Source organism: Momordica charantia, assembly GCF_013281855.1.
Source record: "Momordica charantia cultivar OHB3-1 chromosome 5 unlocalized genomic scaffold, Mcharantia_2.0 BLBB01000005.1, whole genome shotgun sequence".
Taxonomy (NCBI): domain Eukaryota; kingdom Viridiplantae; phylum Streptophyta; class Magnoliopsida; order Cucurbitales; family Cucurbitaceae; genus Momordica; species Momordica charantia.
In genome coordinates, this window is record NW_028275163.1 from 23,053,791 (window position 1) to 23,076,515 (window position 22,725).

The window sequence follows — 22,725 nt, forward strand, 5'->3', positions numbered from 1 at the left end:
TAAACTATTGAGCATATTCTAAAAAAACAGTTAAGGTTCTAGACTACTATGTAAATTCTCACCTCACATGTTATATATTCAATTATTATTATTTTATTCTTAAAGGAAAGGCAGTTTTCTATATCACTCACCCCATTTCTATATAAATATATACTTTAGTTAAATTTTACATAATGGGTATCCATTTTAAATTCTATTAATTACTTTAAGAAATAATTCGAGAATTGTGAACTTGGAATAAATAATGAATATAATGTAGTAAAAAAAAGGTAAATTGCATAAATCATCCTAAAGTATGATGACTGTTACAATTGTACCCTCCAACTTTCAATTGTAAAAATTAAACCCTTAAAATTTAAGGGTGAAAAAATTGCCCCCATAAACTTTTAAGCGTGAAATTTAAATCCTGCGACCCTGCTAAAGTGAAAATACTCACATTTAAACTTTCAATTTCCAAAAATTCAACCTTTAAAATTGGAAAATTTAAATTAATTTTTACTCTCGCTCATCTCTTTCGACTTTCTCCCTCCTGTTCTCCCTCCCTCTACGGTCTCTGCAAATATCCAATTACTTCCTCTTATCACACATTCCGCCATCATCGTTCATCACATTTTGGTAGTAACTAATTTCCTTCTTTTGAAATTTTCAATTCTAAAAATGATCGATTAAGGACGAAATTGAAATAGAAATTGCAGAAGTTTAGGGATGTGTAAATTCGATTCTAAACACTCTTTCGTTGATGCCTTCCATGAAACTACACTTGTGCTATTCGATGGCATTGTTGAACACAAGGTCGATCCGACCGTACGGCTTCACTGCCCTCTTGCAGTTCTCGTCGTACCTCAAGTCCGCCGCAATGGCCATCGAATCCACCTTTCCCTGCACAGACGATATTTTTCTCTGCTCAGTTTGAGGTTTTCTGTTAACAAATTTGATACATTAAATATAAAATTGATGGAGATTGAAGAAGATATTTGAAGTTAATTTGCCGAAATCTACCGTAAATCTTTACAGTCTGCAACACCAAATAACATAAATAAAGTTTTTTTTGGCTGCTAGCAACACCAAATGACATAAATAAAGTTTTTTTTCCTTCTATTTTTACTCTAATTTCATTTCCATTTCATACGATGGTGTCGACGAAGAGAAACCAGACAGTTCTTAAGAGTGACAAAGTAGAGAGAGGAAGAATAGAGAGAAAGTAAAAAGGAGGAGAGAGATTTAATTTTTTGAAGTTTAGGGTTTAATTTTTAAAATTGAAAGATTAGGGGTTCAATTTTCACTTTTTGAAAATTTGAGGGTTTAATTTTTGCAATGGAAAGTTCGAGGGTGCAATTATAACAACCATCATACTTTAGGGTGGTTTTTGCAATTTACCCAAAAAAAATTATACTCATTCCCTTGAGTTCGAACTCTCATACATTTAATTTGTCGTATTAAAATAAATAAATAAAACAATGAATAGAACACTAAATCAGCTGAAACATAGTATTTTTAGTCTTTGTACTTTTATTGAAGTCGTGATTTAATCCATCAATTTTAATTTATAACGATTTAATCATATACTTTCAACTTTGAATTTGTAACAATTTAATTTCTAAATTATACTATGTAAAAATTTTAATCCCTGTAGTTTAAAGTTTATAACAAATTATTTCCTATCGTGAAATTTTTTGTTAAGATTCAATAAATTTTTTTATACATAAATCGATACTTAATTTTGATGAAAATTTTCACATTAGGAGTAAATTGTAACAAATTTTAAACTATAGAAACTAAATTATTACATAGACTAAATTGCTACCAATTTGAAATAGCATAGACAAAATCGTTATAAATTAAAATTTAAGAATTAAATTGTTACTTTCAAATACAAAAACAAAATATATTTTTTAACCAGGAAAATATTAAATTACAAAAATCTAAACCTGCCCATCTATAGAAAGAGGCAACACTTCATATGCTAAGCTAAAATACAGTTACAATTGTTATCACTTATCAAGAGCAAATTACAATTATCCTCAAAAAAAAAGAAAAGATGAAGGAAAAAAAGGTTGATCCTCTACAACACACTAGAACATAATTTACAACTCTGGCCTTGCTCAGAATATGGGCCCTTTACAAGATGGAGGCCTGACTTCAAACCCAAAGAAGACGGCCCATTTCATCAGTGGGCCAAAATGTTCAACCTGTGACTCAATTTCTGGCCCAATTGCAACTCATATGGTCTAAAAATAATTACACAACTGACAATACAGCCCCCTACTAATCATCATAAATACAGACTGGAGGGGAAACAATTGGTGCAAAGAATGGGGATTTGAGAACTATAGCTAAAGATACAGAAACTAGAAGTGGAAGAACAAAATGGAACTCGTTATTAACAGAGTTAATCCTTCCATAGTTAGTGATTGAAGAAGCTTATCTCGGGTTGAGCGGCTCACGCTCAGTTGTCCCGCATTGACGAACGCATTCTTCCCAGAAGTGACTGATACATTTACAGCTTGAGAACCTAGTTTTTTTCACAAAAATACGAATTAAAGTTGTTCAATGGGGTTGTACTTAGTACAGATTTATGCACATCGACTTGTGTATCTTTAACTTACAATCATAGTTGGCCCACCCGATTCGCTGGCGAGCTAAATCGTATACAAATATCTTATCTTTCATAATGAGATCTGCAAGACGAAGGCACGTAAAATGAGAATGCGTGGAGTAGTGTGATATATAATAATGAAGTGTTGAATCCTACGTATAACAGCAGATGCAAATTGATTTTATAAAATGAAATTGGAGCATTTCATTACAAGTTATGGCACATATTCACATTAAAATATAAGTCTAAGTTCAGGGACTAACCTCCTAAAATTGTTACTCCTTCCTGAACTTTCTGAAAACCAATACACCACAATGCAGCACCATCCTACAAGAATAAAGCGGTATCAATATCCTGACACCGTCGATCGTCTGATATACAATTGAAGAAATGAATCTCTAACAGCTTACATAAAATCCAAGATGCATAAGATAATCTTCGGGTTTTAAAACCATAGATGCACTGCCCGCAAAGTTTAAGCTAACTGGAGGAAATATCTCACCTACACTGGACATAGAAGTGAATTTTACCCCATTCAATAGTTGGGTGAGTCGAAGATTGGAATTTTTATCTCAAAGGTCAGACTACACCCCTTTCGGCACAGTTAAAAGTAGAGACAAACCTGGTGGATACTAGATAACACTGGTTTCCCTTTGAAATTGTAGGAGTCACAGATTGGGAAACAGAAGCAGTTATCTAGTAGACAAGTCAAAACAATAACACATTGGAGCAGTTGCACATATAAACCAACAAGAAATTGCTATCAATTTATCAACCTGTGACTGTTATTTCCCCTTCTGTTCTGTTTGTGGGGAGAAGTAAATATTAAAAAAATGCACACCCAAATTTAATAGGTCACCGCAATAACAAAAAAATTGATGGTGACATAACGGAAAAGAACTTACAGCACTGACAAATGGAGTATATGCTTCTTCGACAAGGTAAGCCAATGTTGTCCCAGAGTCTACAATAGTTCCTCGATTGTTTGATGTTGCAAACACAGATGGATCAATTGGCAAAGTCTGACCATTGACATCAATACTTTGCAGATATAAGTTATAGTGAGGCCTGATATTTTAAATGAGGAAACAGTCAAACATTCAAACAAAACTAGTACATTTGTCTGGCAACATAAGCACAAATGTAAAATAAAAACCTGAAGCAGGTAAACCATGCAGTTGGGTGCCAACTAAAATTCAGATCTTCGATAGCTGGTAAAATAAACGTTTAAATGTACTTCTTCCTAGACTCAAATCTAGTGGATCATCTCTCAATTATAGGAAAGAGATTGGAACGGAGGTGCTTGTGCAGCAAAACAACCATCAGAGAGCAATCATTTGTAGCAAAGGAAATTAAGTAGCTAATGCATTCCTAAAAGTTAATATCAGCAATGAGTTATGCAAAAAACACATTCAAGTTGGCAGTTCTCTTAAAAATATACATATATATAGAAATCAGTTACCTATGATAAATTGAAATTGGTTGCAACTTTTTTACTTAAGGTTTTTCAGTAGTGAACTCTCAATTTAGGCTTCTGTAGTACCAAATGCTTTCTGAAAATAATTTGAATGTGTCTCTGTGACATTGAAAGACTATCCTCTGAATAGGTGATCTACTATATTTACTGTGTTACAGAATAAAACAACTAGTTTCTTGAAAAAGAAATGATGAAGGTGACATACTGAGAGGGCACAAGTGGGCTATAGACAATGCCCGGCTCCAAAATCTCACCAAGAACCAATATACCACCACCGTTTCCTTCTCCTTTTAGACAATGGGAAAATACTTTAGGGGTTATCCCTCGAGCTGCCAACTGTGACATGACGGACAAATCCCCAGGGCCAAATCCAAAAATGCCATCTATTGCATGGTCTGTTTTAGTCAAGTCTCCTGACTGATAGGTACTACAACTGCATTTGAAAACCATATGATGTATTCAGCATTTCCAGAAAATGTAAAAGTAAAATGCAATATCCACAGTAGCACATTGGCGAAAACAACAGTCAGAATTCAAAATCTAGCATGACCATGAGGTAGAAAGGTTAGTTCAAGGCAAATACTGGTTGAAAGTCCATTCAGATATAAATATTTTGTCAGGAAAAAGGTTATTTCATCCTCACAGAGTTCATTTAAATTACATGTGCTACGCCGTTCAAATAGTAATTTTCAATCTCATGTGTAAAAATTGTGCCCATCCTATAGTAACTCACCCGAAAACGACGTTAGCTGAAGAGTTAGCAATCATAGAACGTCCCATAATCATGTCAAAGTACATGGACTCAGATACATAATAACCTGATGTTCCACTTCCATCACCATACTGAAAAGTGTAACTGCATTGATTACTCTGAGATGAACACTGAGTTGCAGTTGTTTGGAATGCAGAATTGCAAATTGGGTCAGAGCAGGAGATGAGTGAAGAACTTGATGAGCTTGACGCATCAAAGAAATTTAGTTGAATCTGCACAAGGTAAACTAAAATAAGGACTTTAACATGTGGGCCATGGGGCAATTTGAAACTAACAAAAGAGGGAAGAAAGGAAGAAAGACTCTTACTCCAAGTCCACTTGTTCCGGGGCAGCCATTGCAGGAATTGCAGTTGATCCACAATATATCACTTCCAGTGTCGATCTGCACGGTAAATTCCCTTGGGGGAGTGCCCAATTTGACTTTGGTAAAGTAAAGCCTGAACAAGCCATAAACCATGGAAATAAAAAGTTCGCTAACCTATAAAGTTCGGGAGCCAGTCCAATCAAATCAAACATGAAATGAAACAACCAGGAATTCTGAAGCCAAAAGACGCCCCAAAGAAACAAACGGCTATATTTGCTTTAACTTACGGCGTGAGTAAAGTAACACTAACATCCACCGAAAATTTTGAAAAAAGAAGAACAAGAAAGAAGCAAAGAAATAATTAAAGTAGTATTTATTATTACTTCGCTGTTAGACCAACAACAAGAGAAAAGAAAAAGGAGAAGGAAAAACATTTTTTCCAATCATCAGACAATAAGATCAACTCGACCATTCCTCTTTCGTTTTCTTCATTCCATTTTCCGTATCTCTCTCTCTCTCTCTCTCGCCTGCACGAATTACCAGCCGCTATACAGAGAATCAGAGGAACGACAGAAATCGAGTACAATCCATCAAACAAGCAGCCAAGAAAAGCACAATAATCCTAGCCTAGATAATCAACAAATACACGAAAGTGCGAGAAACAACAAGAATTAAAGAAAATTCAGACGAAGAGGAGGTACCCGACGAGCAATGGATCGGAAGAACCTTCGACTGAGAAGTCGACGACGCCACTCACCACACCTTGCAAGATTCTGGCATGCCTGACTCGGTCCCGAGCTCTGAGCGTCTCGAGTTCGACAGGGCGAGCCGAAGGGAAGGCCTTGTCCAGAGAGAGAAGGCGGACGGGGAAGCCACAGTAGACCACCGTCGCCGGCAGAACGACGGACGCCATGGCCAAGATCAACGAAGAGAAGGCCCGCATTCCGGTGGAATTTACAGGAATCGAGCTCTCAGAAGGGACAATTTATTAGCAAAGATGGAGTTGTGGGTTTGCTTCTGCACATTGCAGTGAAATAGAGAGAGAGAAATATTGGTTTTGGATTAAGTTCGGTTTATTAAGCTCAATCATAAAACCACCATGGATCTGCGCGAGCTTTATATACAGACTCACTGGGGACTCGTAAATGGATGTGGAAAGTCGAAAATAGCCCTTTCTTTTGTCTATTATTTTTGTTCTTTCGTTATTTTTTATTTTTATCTTTATTTTTCTAAAGAGGGAGATTCAACTCTAAATGCCAAAACTTTTATTTATTTTACCATAAATGTAAATTATTTATTTCACGTCAGAATTGCTAATTTAGGGTTTCTATCTTTTTCCATAGATATCATTTAATAGTATACTTCATATATATACTCTCAAACTGTTAAAGGTTTTTGCTTTTAAATGCTATTTTCCAATAAAATTTATTTTTAAGTCCATTAAATCATATCTTTATTATACAAATTTTGAACCATACATCTATTTATTTAGTATATGTGATTAAAAAATTTGCAGTCCTCATCTAACATTTAATTTTTTTCATAGTACGTAGTCGTTTTCATAGTACAAAAGTTGAGTTATCACAAATTTGACATTAAACTTTTGATCATGTTTCATTTTAAACTAAAACATGTTTAAAAAAAAAACTAGTTCATAAAATAATTTTAAAAATATTAGAAAATAAATAGCATTGGGAGTTGGATTATGAGCTTGGTGGGGATCTTGAATCTTTAAAAGGTTAGATCAAAGTGGAGTTTGCAGAAGAACTCACAGTATAAAAAGTGTGGCCAATAAAGTGTTATTTTTTTCTCTTTTGCTCATTTTTTTTAGAGCTTTCGGCTCCACTTCTACTTGATTTGAAAGTATCAATAGTGATTTGTGCAAAATGTGAAATAAGCATACCAATTTTTAAATTATATTTATTTTGTTAATTACAATTCAAATATATGAATTGAAATTTGAGGATCCACGTCTTAGTCACTTGTCACTTGAGTCGTATGATTTATTTTGTTGTTGTCTTTTTGTAATACAAAAACATATATGAATGGGAATTCAAACTCACGACATTTTCAGTTAAATTCGGGTTGATCTTTTGTTTTAAGATTTACAAATATAATGTTTTAGTCTACAAATATATGTATATATATATGTTGTTGCTATTATTTTTTTATTAATCACTTAGCAAATAAAAATAAATTTATTATGTCTTAAAATCCAAAATTTGACCTATTATTTGTGGTTTTATTAATTTTTTTTTGTTTTGAAAACAAAATAAGACCACAAATAATATAAACGCATATCATATAGGGGTAAATGAACAAATGACATATCCATATTCATTAAATAATTTAAAGAAAATGAGATTCAATGGCAAACGCTTAAATTAATTTAGATGTTAAATTAAAAAATAAAAACAGAATATTTGAATACAATTTGATACCGACAGACTTTAAATTATGAGCTACAAATTATTTAAGAATTATTTTATAACTTCCCATTTTTTAATATGATTAAATTAGGGTAATTTAGTACTTGTTTTGGCTACTGATGTGGTGTTCTTAAAAGTTATTGTTTTTATATATTTCTTTTAAATCACTACGGCTAGTAGGGGTAGTATAGTATTTTAACTTTATCTCTTTTGAGATTAGTGTTTTAATGACGTGAATAAACGATTATTGGAATAATGAATTTTGCTGCCTTTGTAATTATTGATCTAGATTGCAAGCCAATAACATTCAAATTAAGTTTGATCGACCTTTTCATAGGGTGTTCAATTTTGCATAGGAAACTAATTCTTCTTACTTCCTGGTATTTGATGACAATGTAATATATTATCTAATCATTTTTTTCGGATTATACTAATTTGATTGTTCTAATTCGATTAAATGATTTTTATCTGTAATTTCTTCGAGTTCATTTAAATTTGAAAGGCTTTTTCAATGTGATGTAAATAAAACTATTTTAGTTTGAATGGCCAGCCAATCCACAATGCAAGGGAAAATAAAATCTCTGCCTCCCCTCTATGTTCTAGTGTTCAATTATTGGGGATGTCTCTTTTACTTGTTGTTTAGTACCAATTAAATTATTTAATTATTTTATCGTAACTTGTGAAAATATCCAAACTTTGCTTTCTCTTGTATCTTTACAATGTCAAATATGTCTACATATATTACCATAATCATATTGATTTATTAGTTATTTTATGATTATTTCTTATTTATCTAGTCTTCTATCTCCCTGCGATCAAGATAGATCCGTCAATATTCAATAATTATTAAGATTTTTTAACGTACTTATTTAAGATAATATTTTTACTATGTGTAAAAACTGCGTTGGATACAATTTTTGTATTATAGTATTTTTAAATGAATAACTACAAAATGTAGTTTGTTTTTTAACGATAGAAAACATAAAACATAAAACTGAAGAATAGGAGAGCTAAAAACTAAAAACATAATGCTTTTTCTACAAGTATTTTTGTAAATTTTAAAAATATTTTTCTATCTATCCATCTATATTTTAAAGAGTTGTATAATATAATAGATTGTGTTTTTTGAGACGATAGTCAAAATTTAATACGAATAATTTCTGAATAATCTAAACATAAGGGAAAAAAATAGTTAAAGTAAGAAATTTGAGAAACAGGAAAAACAATAAATAAATGTTTTTTTCTCATTATTTGGTGAATGCATTGGAAATGGGTAAATGTTTAGTTAGATAGATAGGAGTGTATTTTGATGGAATTTAAATTGGATTTAATTGCTTTTGATAAAGGAGTTTTAAAATTTAAACCCAAATGGCTCCATATTGACATAAATAAATAAATGAGTACCTTTACAAAAAAAAAGAAAAAAAAAAAGGTACACATCCATATGCGTCCCTGGTGGGGAACAAATATCTCTCCAAACTCCCCATTTAAATATTAATAAATTCTTAAATTAAATATTGTATCTATTTTTCTTTTAATATAAATAATATTAGATCATAAATAATGAATTAGAGATTTCTTATATGTCATGGTGGAGTGTCATAATTGACCGAGATATCTCAATTGATGATTCTTTTCCGATGACTTTTGAGAATGGGTTCGTTGACTAAAATTTATTCATATTCCCAGTTTTTTAAATTGGCAGGCTGTTTTATTAGATAAGTGTGTCATTTGTGATCGTTTTTATGTCATTTGGAACAATTATTTTCTTTCGTGGATTATGATGGTGATGTGTGGTCACTACACTTCTTACATAACTCTTAGAGGTATTATCTCTATTTAATGTCACGTTTCTTTATTTTAAAAATAAATAGACGTACGGATATGGAAGGAAAATATAACATTATGTCTACTTTATGAAATGCTTGCTTCAAATAGTGTCTTTGTGATATTTTTTGAGGGATAATTGATTTGTAATTATTCGTACAATCCAAATAACAAAATAGATATGGAAAAAAAAATAAATCAAAACTGAATCAAAATATGAAAAAAAAAAACTAAATCGAAATTAAAAAATCCAGGGAAAAAAAAAAGTAATTTTCAACTCTAAATTTGACAAGTTGTATAATATTTCATCGTAATTCCCAATTTCATCCATTTGGACGCTACTAATTCACCCACAAATATTTAAATAAAAGTAAATGTAAAAATCGAAAAGAATTCATCAATTTTATTAAATTAAGGGTTGGTGCAAAATTAAATTTTATTAATGCACAAAATCGAAGCTGAAGCAATTTTGTCAAAACTCACAACTTTCAACATAAAATTCAACTATAATGTCATTTTTCTTTAACCATAATGAGATATTCAAGTGGTTAATGAGGATTAATGTAAATAGTAAATGACTTAGAGGGAATGACCTTAAGATTTAATGTCCTACAAGTTACCTTGTCAACCAAATATAGTAGGGTCAGACGGTTGATTTGTGATTAGTCAATGTGCGTGCAAGCTGATCCGGACACACGAGTTTCAAAAGAAAAAAATAATTTTTATTTGAAATCATATAATTTTGTGTGAAATATGTTTTATAATTATTTCATAGGAATTATCATACTTATTGAAAATCAAAAAATTGCAAAATTTTGTCAAGTTTAAGGAAAATATTGCAACACTTATCTAAAACTAAAATACAAATGGAAAATTTTGTTAGGTAAAAAATTGACATATTTTATATTATACCAAGTTCACCTTGAAAATTGATTTGATTTAAAATTTAAAATCAAATATTGCAAATAAAATTTATGTACAATGAAGGAAAAACTATGATAAAAATGAACAAAATAATCTAACAGTACGTAATGGTGTATAATATATATAGATTGAGAATATATAATGGTAAATAGTTGATTCTATTTAATTTAAGGGACATTTCTGTGAATATTTTGCTATGTAAATATTTGTTTTCTTGTCCAATAAGTTAATAATTTATGGGCTGGGCTTTCAAACAGTTGGGCCGGATCTGACGACCATTGACCGATTTTACTCACAGGGGTGCACTATTTAAACGCAGATAGCGGCAGCTGAAAGGAGCTTGTTTTTCTGTTTAAGCGCGAATCATCGATGGCAGATTCCGCAGCTCCAGACTCTGGCACCGCCACCATCTCGCCGCCCGCCGACACCGCCTCGCCGGCCGCCGCCGCCGCCGCCACCGCCGGCTCCAGTTCTGCCCCAACCGTAGTTACACCAGTGCCCAAACGTGCTTGGGGTGATGAAGAAGACGATGACGTGGTTGATGCTGGAGATTCATCCTCTGCGCCTTCCGATTACATGGAATCCCTTAAAATCCGAGAGGAAAAGACTCTTGAGGAGCCCGAAGACTCCAACATCACGGCGGTAAGTCTCTCCCTCTCTCTATCGAGTGCGCGTGCTAGTCTAATAAGTTGAGAGGGCTTCTATGAAGCGAAGGAAATGGGATGTGAACGATAGAGATGAATTTGGTGCGGAATACTGTTTCCCATTTTAGTTGAGGAAACATTTAGGGTTTTGGTGAGGATCAAAGAGGTTTAGCTTTACTGTAAGCTGGCTGCATACAACGGGCTGGGATTTGGTTCTTCGTGCATCGGAATAACAGAATTTAAGTTCCCGATCTACAGAGATAAGAACTTTTTTGAGATCGTTGATTCGTAAAAATTATGCAGTTGTTTAGAAGTCGTAGTCTGTTTGCTAGATAATTGTGCAATGTGGGCTTTCTTGTCATGCTGTTCGGTTAATTAAATTTTTATTTGATGTAGGTGACAACCGGTGATACTCCGTATTCATCAGCTAGTACTTTTGAAGATCTGAATCTGTCTCCGGAGTTATTGAAGGGTTTATATGTTGAGATGAAATTCCAAAAGCCAAGTAAAATTCAAGCTATAAGTTTGCCTATGATCTTGACTCCTCCTTACAAAGATTTAATTGCTCAAGCACACAATGGTTCTGGCAAGACTACTTGTTTTGTACTTGGGATGTTGAGTCGTGTTGATCCAAACTTGAAGGTTCCTCAGGCACTTTGCATCTGTCCTACGAGGGAGTTAGCCATACAGGTAAAAGCTCTCCTTCTATTTTGTTTAACAGCATGACTTTAGCACTTATTTATGTTGTTATTATTGTTTCTTTTGATATCCACGAGTTTCTGTCTCTTATTCATGTTAGGTCGTGATACTTTCATTCGTTTATTTTTCTTCTATTAGAAAGAATAACATAACCTTAAACGTGACATAAACTCATAATATCTCCACTATGGAGTATTTGGAATAACATAGCCAAAATTCTATGGAGCTGTGCTAGTAGAGCTTGCCTATGGAGTATTTGGAAGGAAAGAAATCGACAAACTTTCAACTGTCTACTATTTTTTATATTTTTTGTGAAAATGTACTGTTTACTATGGCCTCTTGGTGTCTTACTCATAGGAGATTCTTTTGTAGTTACGGTCTAGTTTTACTTTCTCACAATTGGCAAGCTGTAATGTGGTAGTTCTCTAGGGGAGTGTCTTCTCGAGGGCTGTCTTTTCCCTTTTGGGTCTGGTTTTAATATATCTCGTTTCTTCAAAAAAAAAATCTCTGCTCAAAACGTTTCTTTATAAGGAGCTTGAAATATCAGATAGATGTTTCTACAGTATGAGTTTTGGTGATGAAAGTTACAATTCTTTCACATTAGTCTTGATAATATAATTTTTGAACTTTTGAAAAATTGTCTAAATTTTTTTTTTGGAACCTAAACCACACATAACTTGTAGAGTCAAATTTCATGAACAAAAATTTGACAATGTTAGTCTGTTGGTTTTTAGGAAAAGCCTTAGGGATTGTTAAAAAGAAGCCCATTATATGGCCATAGAGATCTTGAAATCATATAATTGTTCTTCGGTGCGTCAGTGAATTTAGTATTGTTCAACTTGCATCTGATTATGGTAAATCTCCATTTGCAGAATATAGAGGTTCTTAAGAAAATGGGGAAATACACAGGGATAACGTCAGAGTGTGCAGTTCCAGTGGATAGTGCTAACTATGTATCTGCATCAAAGCGAGCACCAGTAACTGCACAAGTTGTCATTGGAACTCCTGGCACAATAAAGAGACTGATGTCAACTCGGAAGCTTGGAGGAAGTTGTGTGAAGATTCTTGTTTTTGATGAGGCTGATCATATGCTTGCTGAGGTAAGCACATATCACTTATTACTTGCAAAATTATCATGTATAAATTTCACTTGTTGTAGCACCATGACTCTGAAGTACGGATCTCTTCTTCATTTGTTATTCAGAAACACTGTTTCTTCATAATGTAGGATGTGTTATATTCTTTTATCATTAATGATGGTTCAAAGGGACCACCGGTGAGATGGGACTTTGTTATGAAGGAACGTGCACTTTGCATGTTGAGATATTTTTGTAGACAACATTGGAGCAAGTCATAGAAATGTTAAAAATACATGATATATATTCTGTGGGCTGTTTGTCTTTAACCGTAATAGTTTATTTATTTTTGTCTGAGAAAGTGGTCTCTGCCTCTGGGTGACTTCCAACAAATGGTGTCGTTGGATGTAGATCAACAATGATTACCAGGTAGATAGTGCTTTCTAAGAAGGGACACTACCAATACCTCAGAACACTGTGCAGTAGAGTTGGATATGCGAGCAGTGATTACACATGATGTATTGCCGTGGCTTATTATCTTTTTTTCACATTTTATGTATTGGTATTTGACTCTAGAGTTTCATTACGTTGGCTTGAGAACATGGTCTCTGTTCAAAGACCATAGTACTCCAAATCATAGTTACCAAAGAAGCTTGAAAGAGAGGCCCAAGATGAAACACGAAGACCACAATATCCCAGATCTTACTCCAACGCCTTTGATGTATTTTTGTTAAATGTGTCCTTTTGTGTTTGTGAACTAACCTTTCAAACAATGGCAAATAGCTTTGCTTTATTAGTTGTTTAATACTACAAGAGAAGCTTCTTTCTATCCATTATTTGTTACTAATTAAAGTGATTTTGATTAAGTTGTCATTTCTAGATTCTGTAAAGAGTTTCTTAAGATTATTTTATCTTATTTTCTACAGGATGGCTTTAAGGACGATTCATTGAGGATAATGAAGGATATTGAGAAAAGTAGTACTCATTGCCAGGTCTGTCAAACTGGGTACATTATCGAAGTGATTTAGATGAAGATATTACTTTGTTATTAAATAACTGTATGTATGTGTCATATGTCCTCATGACGATTTTACGTGTGCTTTATGTGCCTTTTCTTTTTTCAATTTCATTTGAAAAGAATGTCCTAAGGATATTAAATCGTCTAGTATTGTTGGACTATCTATGTAACACGAGTGATTGGTTGATGAGATATCTTTTAGAACTCTGTAGTGGGCACCTATAGTTTTTGCATGCAAGATAAAATAGTGAGCTGCAAAAGATCAATGTCATGCCCATTTCTACCCACATCCACGGGACTCTTTCCAGTTACTCTGTTGTAAACGCCAATTCCAACACATATATGAAGGACATCCTAGGGATTCATCTAACCATATTAATCTCATTTTTTTGATGTTTCAGGTGCTACTGTTCTCAGCTACATTCAATGAGACTGTTAAATACTTTGTCTCTAGGGTTGTTAAAGACTACAATCAACTTTTTGTTAAGAAAGAAGAATTATCTTTGGAGGGTGTAAAGCAGTTCAAGGTGATATGTCCTGATGAACTTGCCAAAATTCGGGTCATCAAAGACAAAATTTTTGAACTGGGAGAGAATATGGGTCAGACGATCATATTTGTGCGCACAAGAAACAGTGCTGGCATGTTACATAAGGCACTAGTTGACTATGGGTATGATGTGACTACTATTCAAGGGGCGCTGAGACATGAAGATAGAGACAAAATAGTAAAAGAGTTCAGAGATGGTTTGACCAAAGTGCTTATTTCAACTGACCTTCTTGCTCGGGGCTTTGACCAGCAGCAGGTACTGAGATCAATTCTATTCCCAACCCATCCTGTTCTTTGTTAATAGTATCTGCCAGTGCAGGTTCTGATATCCCACTCCTAAAATATCCTCCTTTTTACTAGGTTAATCTGGTTATCAATTATGATCTTCCTCTGAAGTATGAAACTCCTTCAGAATCGATGAAATACAGATCTTCACAGCCTGAGCCTGACAATGAGGTGTACCTTCATAGAATTGGCAGGGCAGGGCGTTTTGGGCGCAAGGGTAAGCTTGCATTTTTAAAATGCTTTCTTCTCTTTCTCATTCCTCAACTCTCCACTTTTTGGTTGAGGAGAATTATTTGCCCTAAATCTTAGGGTGTGTTTGGGAGTGATTTTGGCCATGTCAAAATCACTTTGCCATTGTCAAAATCACTTCCTTTTCCTTTTCCGATGATATTTGACAAATTAAAAAATTGATTTTAGGAAAGTTTAAAATAATTTTAAATTGATTTTTAAAGTATCATTTGGTGATTTTGAAAAATCAATTATACTTAAATTTATTTTTTTTCAAAATCACTCATCCTACGATCACTTTCAAACACACCCTTAATCATGCGATCTAGGAACAATTCATGTAGGCACGATGTCATGCTGTGGCCATTAATTGCTGTTAAGACTTTGTTTTTTGGCTGTAGGCTGGCTTTCTTACTCTGATTGTCCCTGTTTTTCTTATTTGGATGAACTTCCCAAGTCATGTTAGAGGGCAAAATTTTTTTTTCCAATATATATATATAATTTTTTTTTTAATATGGTGTGTTTGGTAACAAGATAAAAATCACTTTTGAAATAATAAAATTGGTTTATAGTCATCTTTTGAATAATCACTCTAAAGTTAATTATCCAAAAAAGTGATTTTGGAGTGATGGATTGAAAATCATTTTAGAATTACTTTTTGGATGATCAACCCAAATGATTATAAATCAATTTGATTATTTCAATTCTAAAGTGATTGATTGGAAATCATTTTAGAATCACTTTATAGTAATTTAATATGTATAGAATCAATTTTATATATATATTGCAATCAAACAAACTAGTGATTAAACTAAATTTTAACAAAATATAACCAAACACTTGTGTATGTGTTTTGAGAAAAAATATTTGTTTAAAAAGCAAACCTGCAGATTAAAATCAACTCTGTAGTGGCTAATATCAACCCTTGAAATAACCCAGTGATTTAAAAAAAGCATCCATATTTGAACCTTTATATCTTAACAACTTCTAAATAGGGGTACGATTGTGACTGCGAACCAAGTGGTTGCTTTTTTATTGATATGTTCAAACTTTTGCAGTATTAGTTTATTGAACTCAAACTAGACATTTTCTTGGTATTTTGTTAACTTAAAATCCATGGCTGTTGTGTGATATTCCTACAGGAGCTGTGTTTAACTTGCTCTGTGGCGACAAGGAAATTATGCTTATGGGCAAAATTCAGATCCATTTTGGCTCTCAAGTAACAGAGGTAAGATTCCTCTAGCTAAAAAAGAGCTCGAGATCTACTCCATGTGCTTTGCTTATTTTTTCTTGTCGCTTTTAAAATCAATGTTGGCCATTCCATGGTGTCGAAACATTCGAATTCCCTGTTGCTTTCGTGATCTATATGGATATCGAATTCCTATCTCAGTACCTTCGGAAATTTTATTTCAGGTTCGAGACACAGTTGAAGACTTCCAAGCAGCCCTAAAATCTGCTGGTTTGCTTTGATGAGTAGAAGCAACTTTGCCATGGTTGATCATCATTGAAGAAGAACATGCACCGAGGCGACAAATTAGGGGGCCCTGCCCCACGGCGTGATTTAGTTCATCTGTTCTTCCACAGTGGCTTAGATTTTAGACTTCGTGTTCAAACTCGGAACAGTTGAATGCAGGAAAGTGGACCAGAGGGTTGCTTCATGGTTTCTTTTTGCTTTACAAGAAATTGAATTTGGTGAAGAGATCTATACAGTGTGTTTGAGTTGTCCATTTTCGGCATATGGTTAGAATGTTGTATACTACCAACTTGTTAAGTGTTTTTTTTTTTTTTTTTTTTGGGAGAAGTTGTCAAGTTATGTTTGTATTTTATTGAAGTCGTTTGGTTGGTGGAAATTCAATTACCATTATAAGTCCCTCAAAAAAGAGAAAAAAAAGCCATTATAAGAAAATGTCTTATCTATTAATTAAACAGCCTTGCCTCCCATTGATACTATTAGTAAAAAATTAATCCATCCAGTATTCAGACTTGAGTCTTGAATTCTTCAGAAATCATTCTTCTAATAGGAAACGAAATCCAGAAATGTCAAGAGTTTGAGCCTCAAGGAAAGGTAGTAAGGTAGTTGATGTTATTTATGGTTGAATAATTTCAAATTATTTGCGTCACAAACAACACAACTTTGAGATTCTTCTCTTTGTAATGGGGCAAATAAAATAAATAGATGTATATAAACTTTAATAAAAATCGAACCCTAAAGTTTAGACTCTTGAAAGCTTTAGAAATTATAAATTAAAAAAAAAGAGAGAAAGAAATGCAGAGAGAAATAGAGTAAAATGTTATTTTCTTTCCTTAAAGTTCAAGCATTTCATAAAATTAAAAGTTATTTATAAAGTTAAACTCACGATATGATGAACTGAGAGATCAAGAAATAGAAATTTTTCATGGTTAAGACATCTGTTTCCGACCAAAAAAGTAAGTTCGAATCTCTACTAGTATTTTATACTAAAAAAAATAAAGAAAAATTATCATTAACGAGGACATGATTTTTTTAAAAAAAAATTAAATAAAATACTTATTTGATTAATTTAAAGATTTTTAATGATATATATATATATATAAGTTAAACCTTGTGTCTTACCTTTTTTTCCCCTTTCTTTTCTTTTCTTGAATTAATGGAGGCAGTGGAAAGCGCCGGCAACCTTCGTTTTGACTTGTTTCCAGATAATAACCCATCCATTCCATCCATATAAATTTGGCTGGAGCTTTGTTTTGACTCTCCAATGGTGGATCGCACGTCGAAAGTAGTGCCAATCCACGCCTCTACTTGTGCAGGAAACGCACTATCCCGCTCCCTATATGATCCTCCGTAACCCTCCCCGATCCACACACTGGCTTTCACACAGACACAAAGATGGCACCTCTCCTGCGGCTGATAATGGCGGCTTCGGTTCTAATCGCCTGCACCAATATCGTAGCGGCCGCGGATGACGCCGGCGTCATTCATATCGGCGGCAAAGTGCTCTGCCAGGACTGCACCCAGGGCTGGAACGAGTGGATCAATGGCAAACCGCTCAAAGGTAATCCTGAATCTAATCTTCGATTTCAATCGGAATGACTTTCGATTTTGCGAACTGTTGATTGCAATTGATGTTAATCGACGATCTCGATTTCAGATTGTAAGGTCTCTGTAACGTGCTTGGACGAGAGAAGCAGAGTGATGCACTACGCTAGCGATCTGACGGACGAATTAGGGCAATTTGATATCACAATCGACAAGTTGGTACACGGCAAGAAATTGAATCCGAAGAAATGCTCAGTGCGGCTCGTTTCTTCTCCAGATCCGACGTGCAACATTATGACCGATTTCGCCGGCGGCCGGTCCGGCGTTCAACTCCGAGGACCGAGCTTGACGTATCGCGATTTCGTCAAGTACGTTCTCGGTCCATTTTACTTCACCTCGCCGATGTGCGAAGAACCTAATACAGATGATTCCGATGACAACAACGGCAAAAATTACTGAAACTCTTCTCTTTCTTCACGACGGAAGTGAAAGAAAATTTTCAGTTCGAACTTCTTACTGATCTTGTGAATCGATGAAAAAATATAGTTATAATTGAAAACAAAACGATGGTCAATCGTCAATCAATATCTCCACAAAATTTGTTTCAATTACTGCTATTTTTTTGTGAGTTATAAATTTGTTTGAATTACTGCTGTTGGTTTTGGGGGGTTTTTTCTTTTCTCGAATGAAGATGTAATATTTTGATCTCCTTGTTATTTTTATCTTGAAGATTCTTTTTAGAATATAACATTATAAATATGGGTTGAAGATTCGAATTGAGATTATTAATGGCTCAACATATTATTATTGGACTGACATAATTAAAAGATTTAGTATTAATATTAGAACCAGTCAATAAATTTATAATATAAATGAAGTGTATATATATATTAACAACAATATTACCGATATAGATATAATTACTAATACTTTTGCAAAAACGAAAAAGATATTACTAATACTAGAGATTTAACCTTTTTAAAAAATTGGTATAAATAATTGTCCCAAACTTTGGTTGTTTTTTTGTTTTTGTTTGAAAAGGAATATTATTAAGAAATTAACTTGCCACGTGGGCAACAATTAAGCCAAGATGGAAAATTAGAGAACCAAATGGATGAGGACGAAATGGTAAAGCAAAATTTGGCCAAAGAGTGAGCTGGCTTGTTGTACTCAAGAGGCAGATGATGGAAAGAAATAGCAGCAAAGCGAGACCAGATCCGGAGGGGGGTGGGTTCCAACGGAGCGACTGAGAGCGCGCCACAATTAATAGAGCGTCGATTTGAGTCCTATGCCAAGATGTACGAGGAAGCATAATCTAAGATCCATGCACATTTGGTCTCAATTGGGGAAAGCTGATCTGAATCAAGATTATCAATGGTATCTGCCCAGATTTATCTGAAATGCAGGTTTGGGTATGAGGCAAAAATCATCAAAGGGAATAAGCTCCTCCAAATTGATCTTGCCGCTTGCAAAAGAAGAGAGCATGAGAGGCCGTCTACATCTTCGAAGGGCAGGACAAGCAGTAAGGTGATACTTCTAACCCTTTCCTCGGTAGAGTAGACAAGCAGTAAGGGCAGGACAAAATATTTGGTTAAATTATAAATTTAGTCCTCATGTAGATTGATTTCAATTTTATGGTTAAAATTTCAATTTAGTTGTTGTAGTTTGTGTTTGATTTATTCTTATGATTTTAAATTTTCTTTGAATGTCTTTTTTCAGAGTATTTTAGTTAAACCTCACAAGTCATCCCTACCTACGGATAATGAATATTTTACATGTTTTCTCCCTATATAACAATAAGTCTTTTTTTGCATAAATTGATTAATTTTGCTAGCTACTTATATTAGAGTTTAGATATGAGTAAAAAATAGAGAGAAATTAGTTTGCTTTTAGATAATTAAGAAATTATTTAAGGACAATTGGTAGAGTTTTAACAACTATTACATTAAAACTTTCGGAACGAGAAAAAAAAACAACTAGATCCAAAGTCTATCGACTCACTCCGAACTTTTAAAATCATAGTAATCAAATTAAAACAAGTTCAAACCATAACAATTGAATTTATAATTATTAATTACCAACGTCATATATTATATTCGCTAATCATTTCTTGATATGATTGGTGGAATTTGTCATAATAGCTAGCAATGTTACACATGTTAAATTTATGAACGAAAAACACAAAATAAAAATATATGTATAAAAAAGCATAAGCATGAATTTATATCTAATATTTATGGAGAGATATGAAGATTCTCAAATCCATATTTAACGAGATAGGGTCGTATTATATATTTTCCAAACATGACTAACATGTACTTAACTCAGCCGTAATTTACGGCTACTATTTTTCTTTTGTTGGTAAAAAAGAGCAAAAACAGTTGTGGACATGCTTCCTTTGAGCACACGTGGCAGGATGGGAAGAAGCAACGTGTAAAATCCCCAACCGCCATTGCGGGCCGCGGAGCTGGCCCTTTTTCTCCAGAACTCCAATCGGGAAAAATTCTCCGCCGAGCCCGAACTCGAATCTCCGCCATGGCGGCCCGCCTTCCGAGGACGAAGCCATTCTGGTACCTAATTCCGCGATCACCGGCCGATGATGGCTCTCTGGTTTTTGTTCCTACCGGATTCAGGCGACGGTTCTCATCTTCATCTTCATCGTCGTCTTCGTCTTCGTCTTCTTCGCCGAATAAATCACAGAAGACGGAGAAGAAGTTAGTGGACCGTCTTTCATCGGTGATAGACTCCGTCAATGACCGTAAACTTCCTCCGGAGCTTCGAGGCCAGCGTAACGCCGTCAGGTCCTCCTCCGTCTGCTCCATTTTATATACCTACATTACCTGATTTGATTTGCGCTTTCGGAGAGATTCATCCTAATGCTTACTTTTTGTTGAGAATTTGCTAATTTCTGATTTGGAGTCTGTATTGTATTAAACGATTGCTCATATTTTATTAATCCAGCATTTCTTGTTTTGTGCGAATATGATTTATTGATCCGAGTGTTGTTCAATAAAATTAAACGCTTCCTCATCATCTGCCTCCACGGAATTGCTCATTTCTGGAGATATTTTCCTCCTTTCATGTGATTTTGTTGTCAGTCACTTGGAAAATGCTTGAAATTTAGAGACAGTAAACTATCTTCCGAATATGCAGAATTAATTGGAAATTCTTGTGTTTATAAATGTTGATTCCTCTGCGAGTAGTATATCCATGATTAACAAAATTCATCATGTTATGCTTGTGCCTTATGCTATTATTTCTATGTAACTTCAGAGTTCGTCTTCACTCTGATAGATTTTTTTTTATTTTACACTCCATTGAAGTGCTCTGCTTTTAACCTACTGTTGTCTAAGGCTAACTGAAATAATTTGGATAGGTCTGAAACTGATCTGATAAATGTTGTTGAACGGCGGATTTGGAATTCCATGGAAGAAGGGCAATTTGAGAACTTACCAGGAAAAGGGAAACCTCTTAACCTCTCTACTAATCCTCATGCTGATCCAGCAGAAGACACATTATACCGCATTTTGTCGAAAAATGGATGTGCACCAGAATGGGTTGAGCTCAACAAGGAGATCAGGAGTAATATATCGGTGTGGCGATCGTCGTTGAATAGAGCATTTGAAAGTAAACGCAATGGAGATCATTCAAAATGGTCCGAGAGTACAGAGGCTTTGAAGGTGCAGTTGCAACACATCAATGACAAGGTGAGTTATTGGTTTCCTGGTACTTGATAATGGCATTGGCAAGTTCAAATTGGGTTCTAATTCAAATTTCAGCTCCAACTCCCTTTAGTTTTAAGTAGATCAGTTGAACCATTCCTTAAAAACCTCCCAATTGGGTTGCTTGCTGGGATTTAAGTGGCGGTTTTGGGAGAGTGTGTATAAAAGATTAAATATACCATAATCGTGATGAGTTCACTATGCTCTACCTGATATTTCTACTGGTGTTTTTCAATAGGCTGATGTTTTTATTGCAGGTTTTTCGTTATAACTTGATAGTTCCATTCGGCCGCCAAATGTTTGGATTGAAATGGGAGAAAGAGCTGGATCGTCTTGTAGAATGATGAAACTGTTTCTCCTCTTCCCACTGCTTAACAGGTCAAAGCAAAGCCATGTAAGCGGCATTCATAATCATATCTATCCTATATATAGAAGAATTGTTCTTGGAATAGCATAGAAAAGAAAAAAAGATGAATGTTCTTTCATCTTGCAGCCTTTTTTTTCCTTGTTATTTGAAATCATTGGGCAGAAAATTGTTTCAGTTTCTGTATGAAATCCATACATCTGCTGCAGTGCTTATCAAATATATAGTAGAGCATGTACTTGGAAAGGAAGTGTTTTGAGATATGGGTAATTTGGCTAAATGCCCTTATGATATTTCATATTTGTCAACATACCCAAAGTTGACAATCATACCCCTCCCTCTCTCTTCCCTCTCCTCCAGTTTTCTTCTTCTTGTTCTTCTTCTTTTTAAATTTTAAAAAAAATTATTTATCATTAAAACGTTCTTTTTTGAGGAAAAATGGTGTATTATCGGTTTTTTCTGAAAAAATAAAAATATTTTTTTGTTGCTTTTTAAAATTTCTAGTTTTTCTTTAAAAACTTCATATTTATCATTGTAACTGCATTTGAAAAAGTTTTAAAACCTTGAGAAAATGTTAACTTAAAAAAAAAAAATTGTTTGGATTCTCTGCTCAAATAAAAAATGTTTTGGATTGTCCTGAACCATTTTTCAAGGTTTGAAAGATTAATTTAAAAAATGGAACGTTTCATTAACCTTTTGAGCTAAAGAAAAAAAACATGGTTCAAGATGATAAAAAATTGGTTTTCCAAAAAAAAATCTGGATCAGGGAGGATTGTAAAAAAATAGTTTTTAAAAGT

The 22,725-nt window shown here is 33.9% G+C and overlaps 4 protein-coding genes across 6 annotated transcripts; 3 read left to right on the top strand and 1 right to left on the bottom strand.

Annotated features, from left to right (window-relative positions):
* Window positions 1-1,964: 1,964 nt before the first annotated feature.
* LOC111014226 (Eukaryotic aspartyl protease family protein) lies at window positions 1,965-6,251 on the bottom strand. Of its 2 annotated transcripts, XM_022288881.2 has the most exons (10): window positions 5,851-6,250; window positions 5,153-5,282; window positions 4,807-5,057; window positions 4,279-4,506; window positions 3,502-3,664; window positions 3,219-3,292; window positions 3,007-3,103; window positions 2,860-2,923; window positions 2,607-2,678; window positions 1,965-2,512 (listed from the first exon to the last, which is right to left on the bottom strand). In XM_022288881.2, the coding sequence occupies exons 1-10, from the start codon at window positions 6,090-6,092 to the stop codon at window positions 2,349-2,351; spliced, it is 1,485 nt and encodes a 494-aa protein (XP_022144573.2). In that variant the 5' UTR covers window positions 6,093-6,250; the 3' UTR covers window positions 1,965-2,348. The 2 variants fall into 2 exon arrangements, with proteins under 2 accessions (XP_022144573.2, XP_022144574.2); XM_022288882.2 differs by lacking the exons at window positions 3,007-3,103; window positions 3,219-3,292 and having other exon boundaries at window positions 5,851-6,251.
* Window positions 6,252-10,664: 4,413 nt separating this feature from the next.
* On the top strand, window positions 10,665-16,687 carry LOS4 (P-loop containing nucleoside triphosphate hydrolases superfamily protein). The gene is made up of 8 exons (XM_022289022.2): window positions 10,665-10,971; window positions 11,370-11,663; window positions 12,545-12,772; window positions 13,675-13,740; window positions 14,168-14,569; window positions 14,674-14,815; window positions 15,969-16,054; window positions 16,240-16,687. The coding sequence occupies exons 1-8, from the start codon at window positions 10,699-10,701 to the stop codon at window positions 16,294-16,296; spliced, it is 1,548 nt and encodes a 515-aa protein (XP_022144714.1). The 5' UTR covers window positions 10,665-10,698; the 3' UTR covers window positions 16,297-16,687.
* A 747-nt stretch (window positions 16,688-17,434) lies between these two features.
* LOC111014344 (Pollen Ole e 1 allergen and extensin family protein) lies at window positions 17,435-18,551 on the top strand. Its single transcript, XM_022289033.2, has 2 exons — window positions 17,435-17,858; window positions 17,955-18,551. Exons 1-2 carry the CDS (start codon window positions 17,693-17,695, stop codon window positions 18,299-18,301), a joined length of 513 nt encoding a protein of 170 aa, XP_022144725.1. The 5' UTR covers window positions 17,435-17,692; the 3' UTR covers window positions 18,302-18,551.
* Window positions 18,552-19,022: 471 nt separating this feature from the next.
* Window positions 19,023-22,236, top strand: LOC111014234 (Tetratricopeptide repeat (TPR)-like superfamily protein). 2 transcript variants are annotated; one of them, XM_022288893.2, is made up of 4 exons: window positions 19,023-19,369; window positions 20,213-20,643; window positions 21,219-21,549; window positions 21,822-22,236. In XM_022288893.2, exons 1-4 carry the CDS (start codon window positions 19,217-19,219, stop codon window positions 21,906-21,908), a joined length of 1,002 nt encoding a protein of 333 aa, XP_022144585.2. In that variant the 5' UTR covers window positions 19,023-19,216; the 3' UTR covers window positions 21,909-22,236. The 2 variants fall into 2 exon arrangements, with proteins under 2 accessions (XP_022144585.2, XP_087979856.1); XM_088123730.1 differs by having other exon boundaries at window positions 19,229-19,369; window positions 20,171-20,643.
* The last annotated feature ends 489 nt before the right edge of the window (window positions 22,237-22,725 follow it).

What these genes read in the sequence shown, in the direction of transcription:
- LOC111014344 (XM_022289033.2), top strand. Translation starts at nt 17,693, where the DNA reads ATGGCACCTCTCCTGCGGCTGATAATGGCGGCTTCGGTTCTAATCGCC. An exon ending in CAATGGCAAACCGCTCAAAG is followed by an intron (nt 17,859 to 17,954) that starts GTAATCCTGAAT and finishes TCTCGATTTCAG; the next exon opens with ATTGTAAGGTCTCTGTAACG.
- LOC111014234 (XM_022288893.2), top strand. Translation starts at nt 19,217, where the DNA reads ATGGTATCTGCCCAGATTTATCTGAAATGCAGGTTTGGGTATGAGGCA. An exon ending in AGGGCAGGACAAGCAGTAAG is followed by an intron (nt 19,370 to 20,212) that starts GTGATACTTCTA and finishes TTGGTAAAAAAG; the next exon opens with AGCAAAAACAGTTGTGGACA. An exon ending in TGCAACACATCAATGACAAG is followed by an intron (nt 21,550 to 21,821) that starts GTGAGTTATTGG and finishes TTTTTATTGCAG; the next exon opens with GTTTTTCGTTATAACTTGAT.
- LOS4 (XM_022289022.2), top strand. Translation starts at nt 10,699, where the DNA reads ATGGCAGATTCCGCAGCTCCAGACTCTGGCACCGCCACCATCTCGCCG. An exon ending in AAGACTCCAACATCACGGCG is followed by an intron (nt 10,972 to 11,369) that starts GTAAGTCTCTCC and finishes TATTTGATGTAG; the next exon opens with GTGACAACCGGTGATACTCC. An exon ending in GGGGCTTTGACCAGCAGCAG is followed by an intron (nt 14,570 to 14,673) that starts GTACTGAGATCA and finishes CCTTTTTACTAG; the next exon opens with GTTAATCTGGTTATCAATTA.
- LOC111014226 (XM_022288881.2), bottom strand. Translation starts at nt 6,092, where the DNA reads ATGCGGGCCTTCTCTTCGTTGATCTTGGCCATGGCGTCCGTCGTTCTG. An exon ending in TCCGATCCATTGCTCGTCGG is followed by an intron (nt 5,283 to 5,850) that starts GTACCTCCTCTT and finishes TGGCTTGTTCAG; the next exon opens with GCTTTACTTTACCAAAGTCA. An exon ending in TCAGCTAACGTCGTTTTCGG is followed by an intron (nt 4,507 to 4,806) that starts GTGAGTTACTAT and finishes TTTCAAATGCAG; the next exon opens with TTGTAGTACCTATCAGTCAG.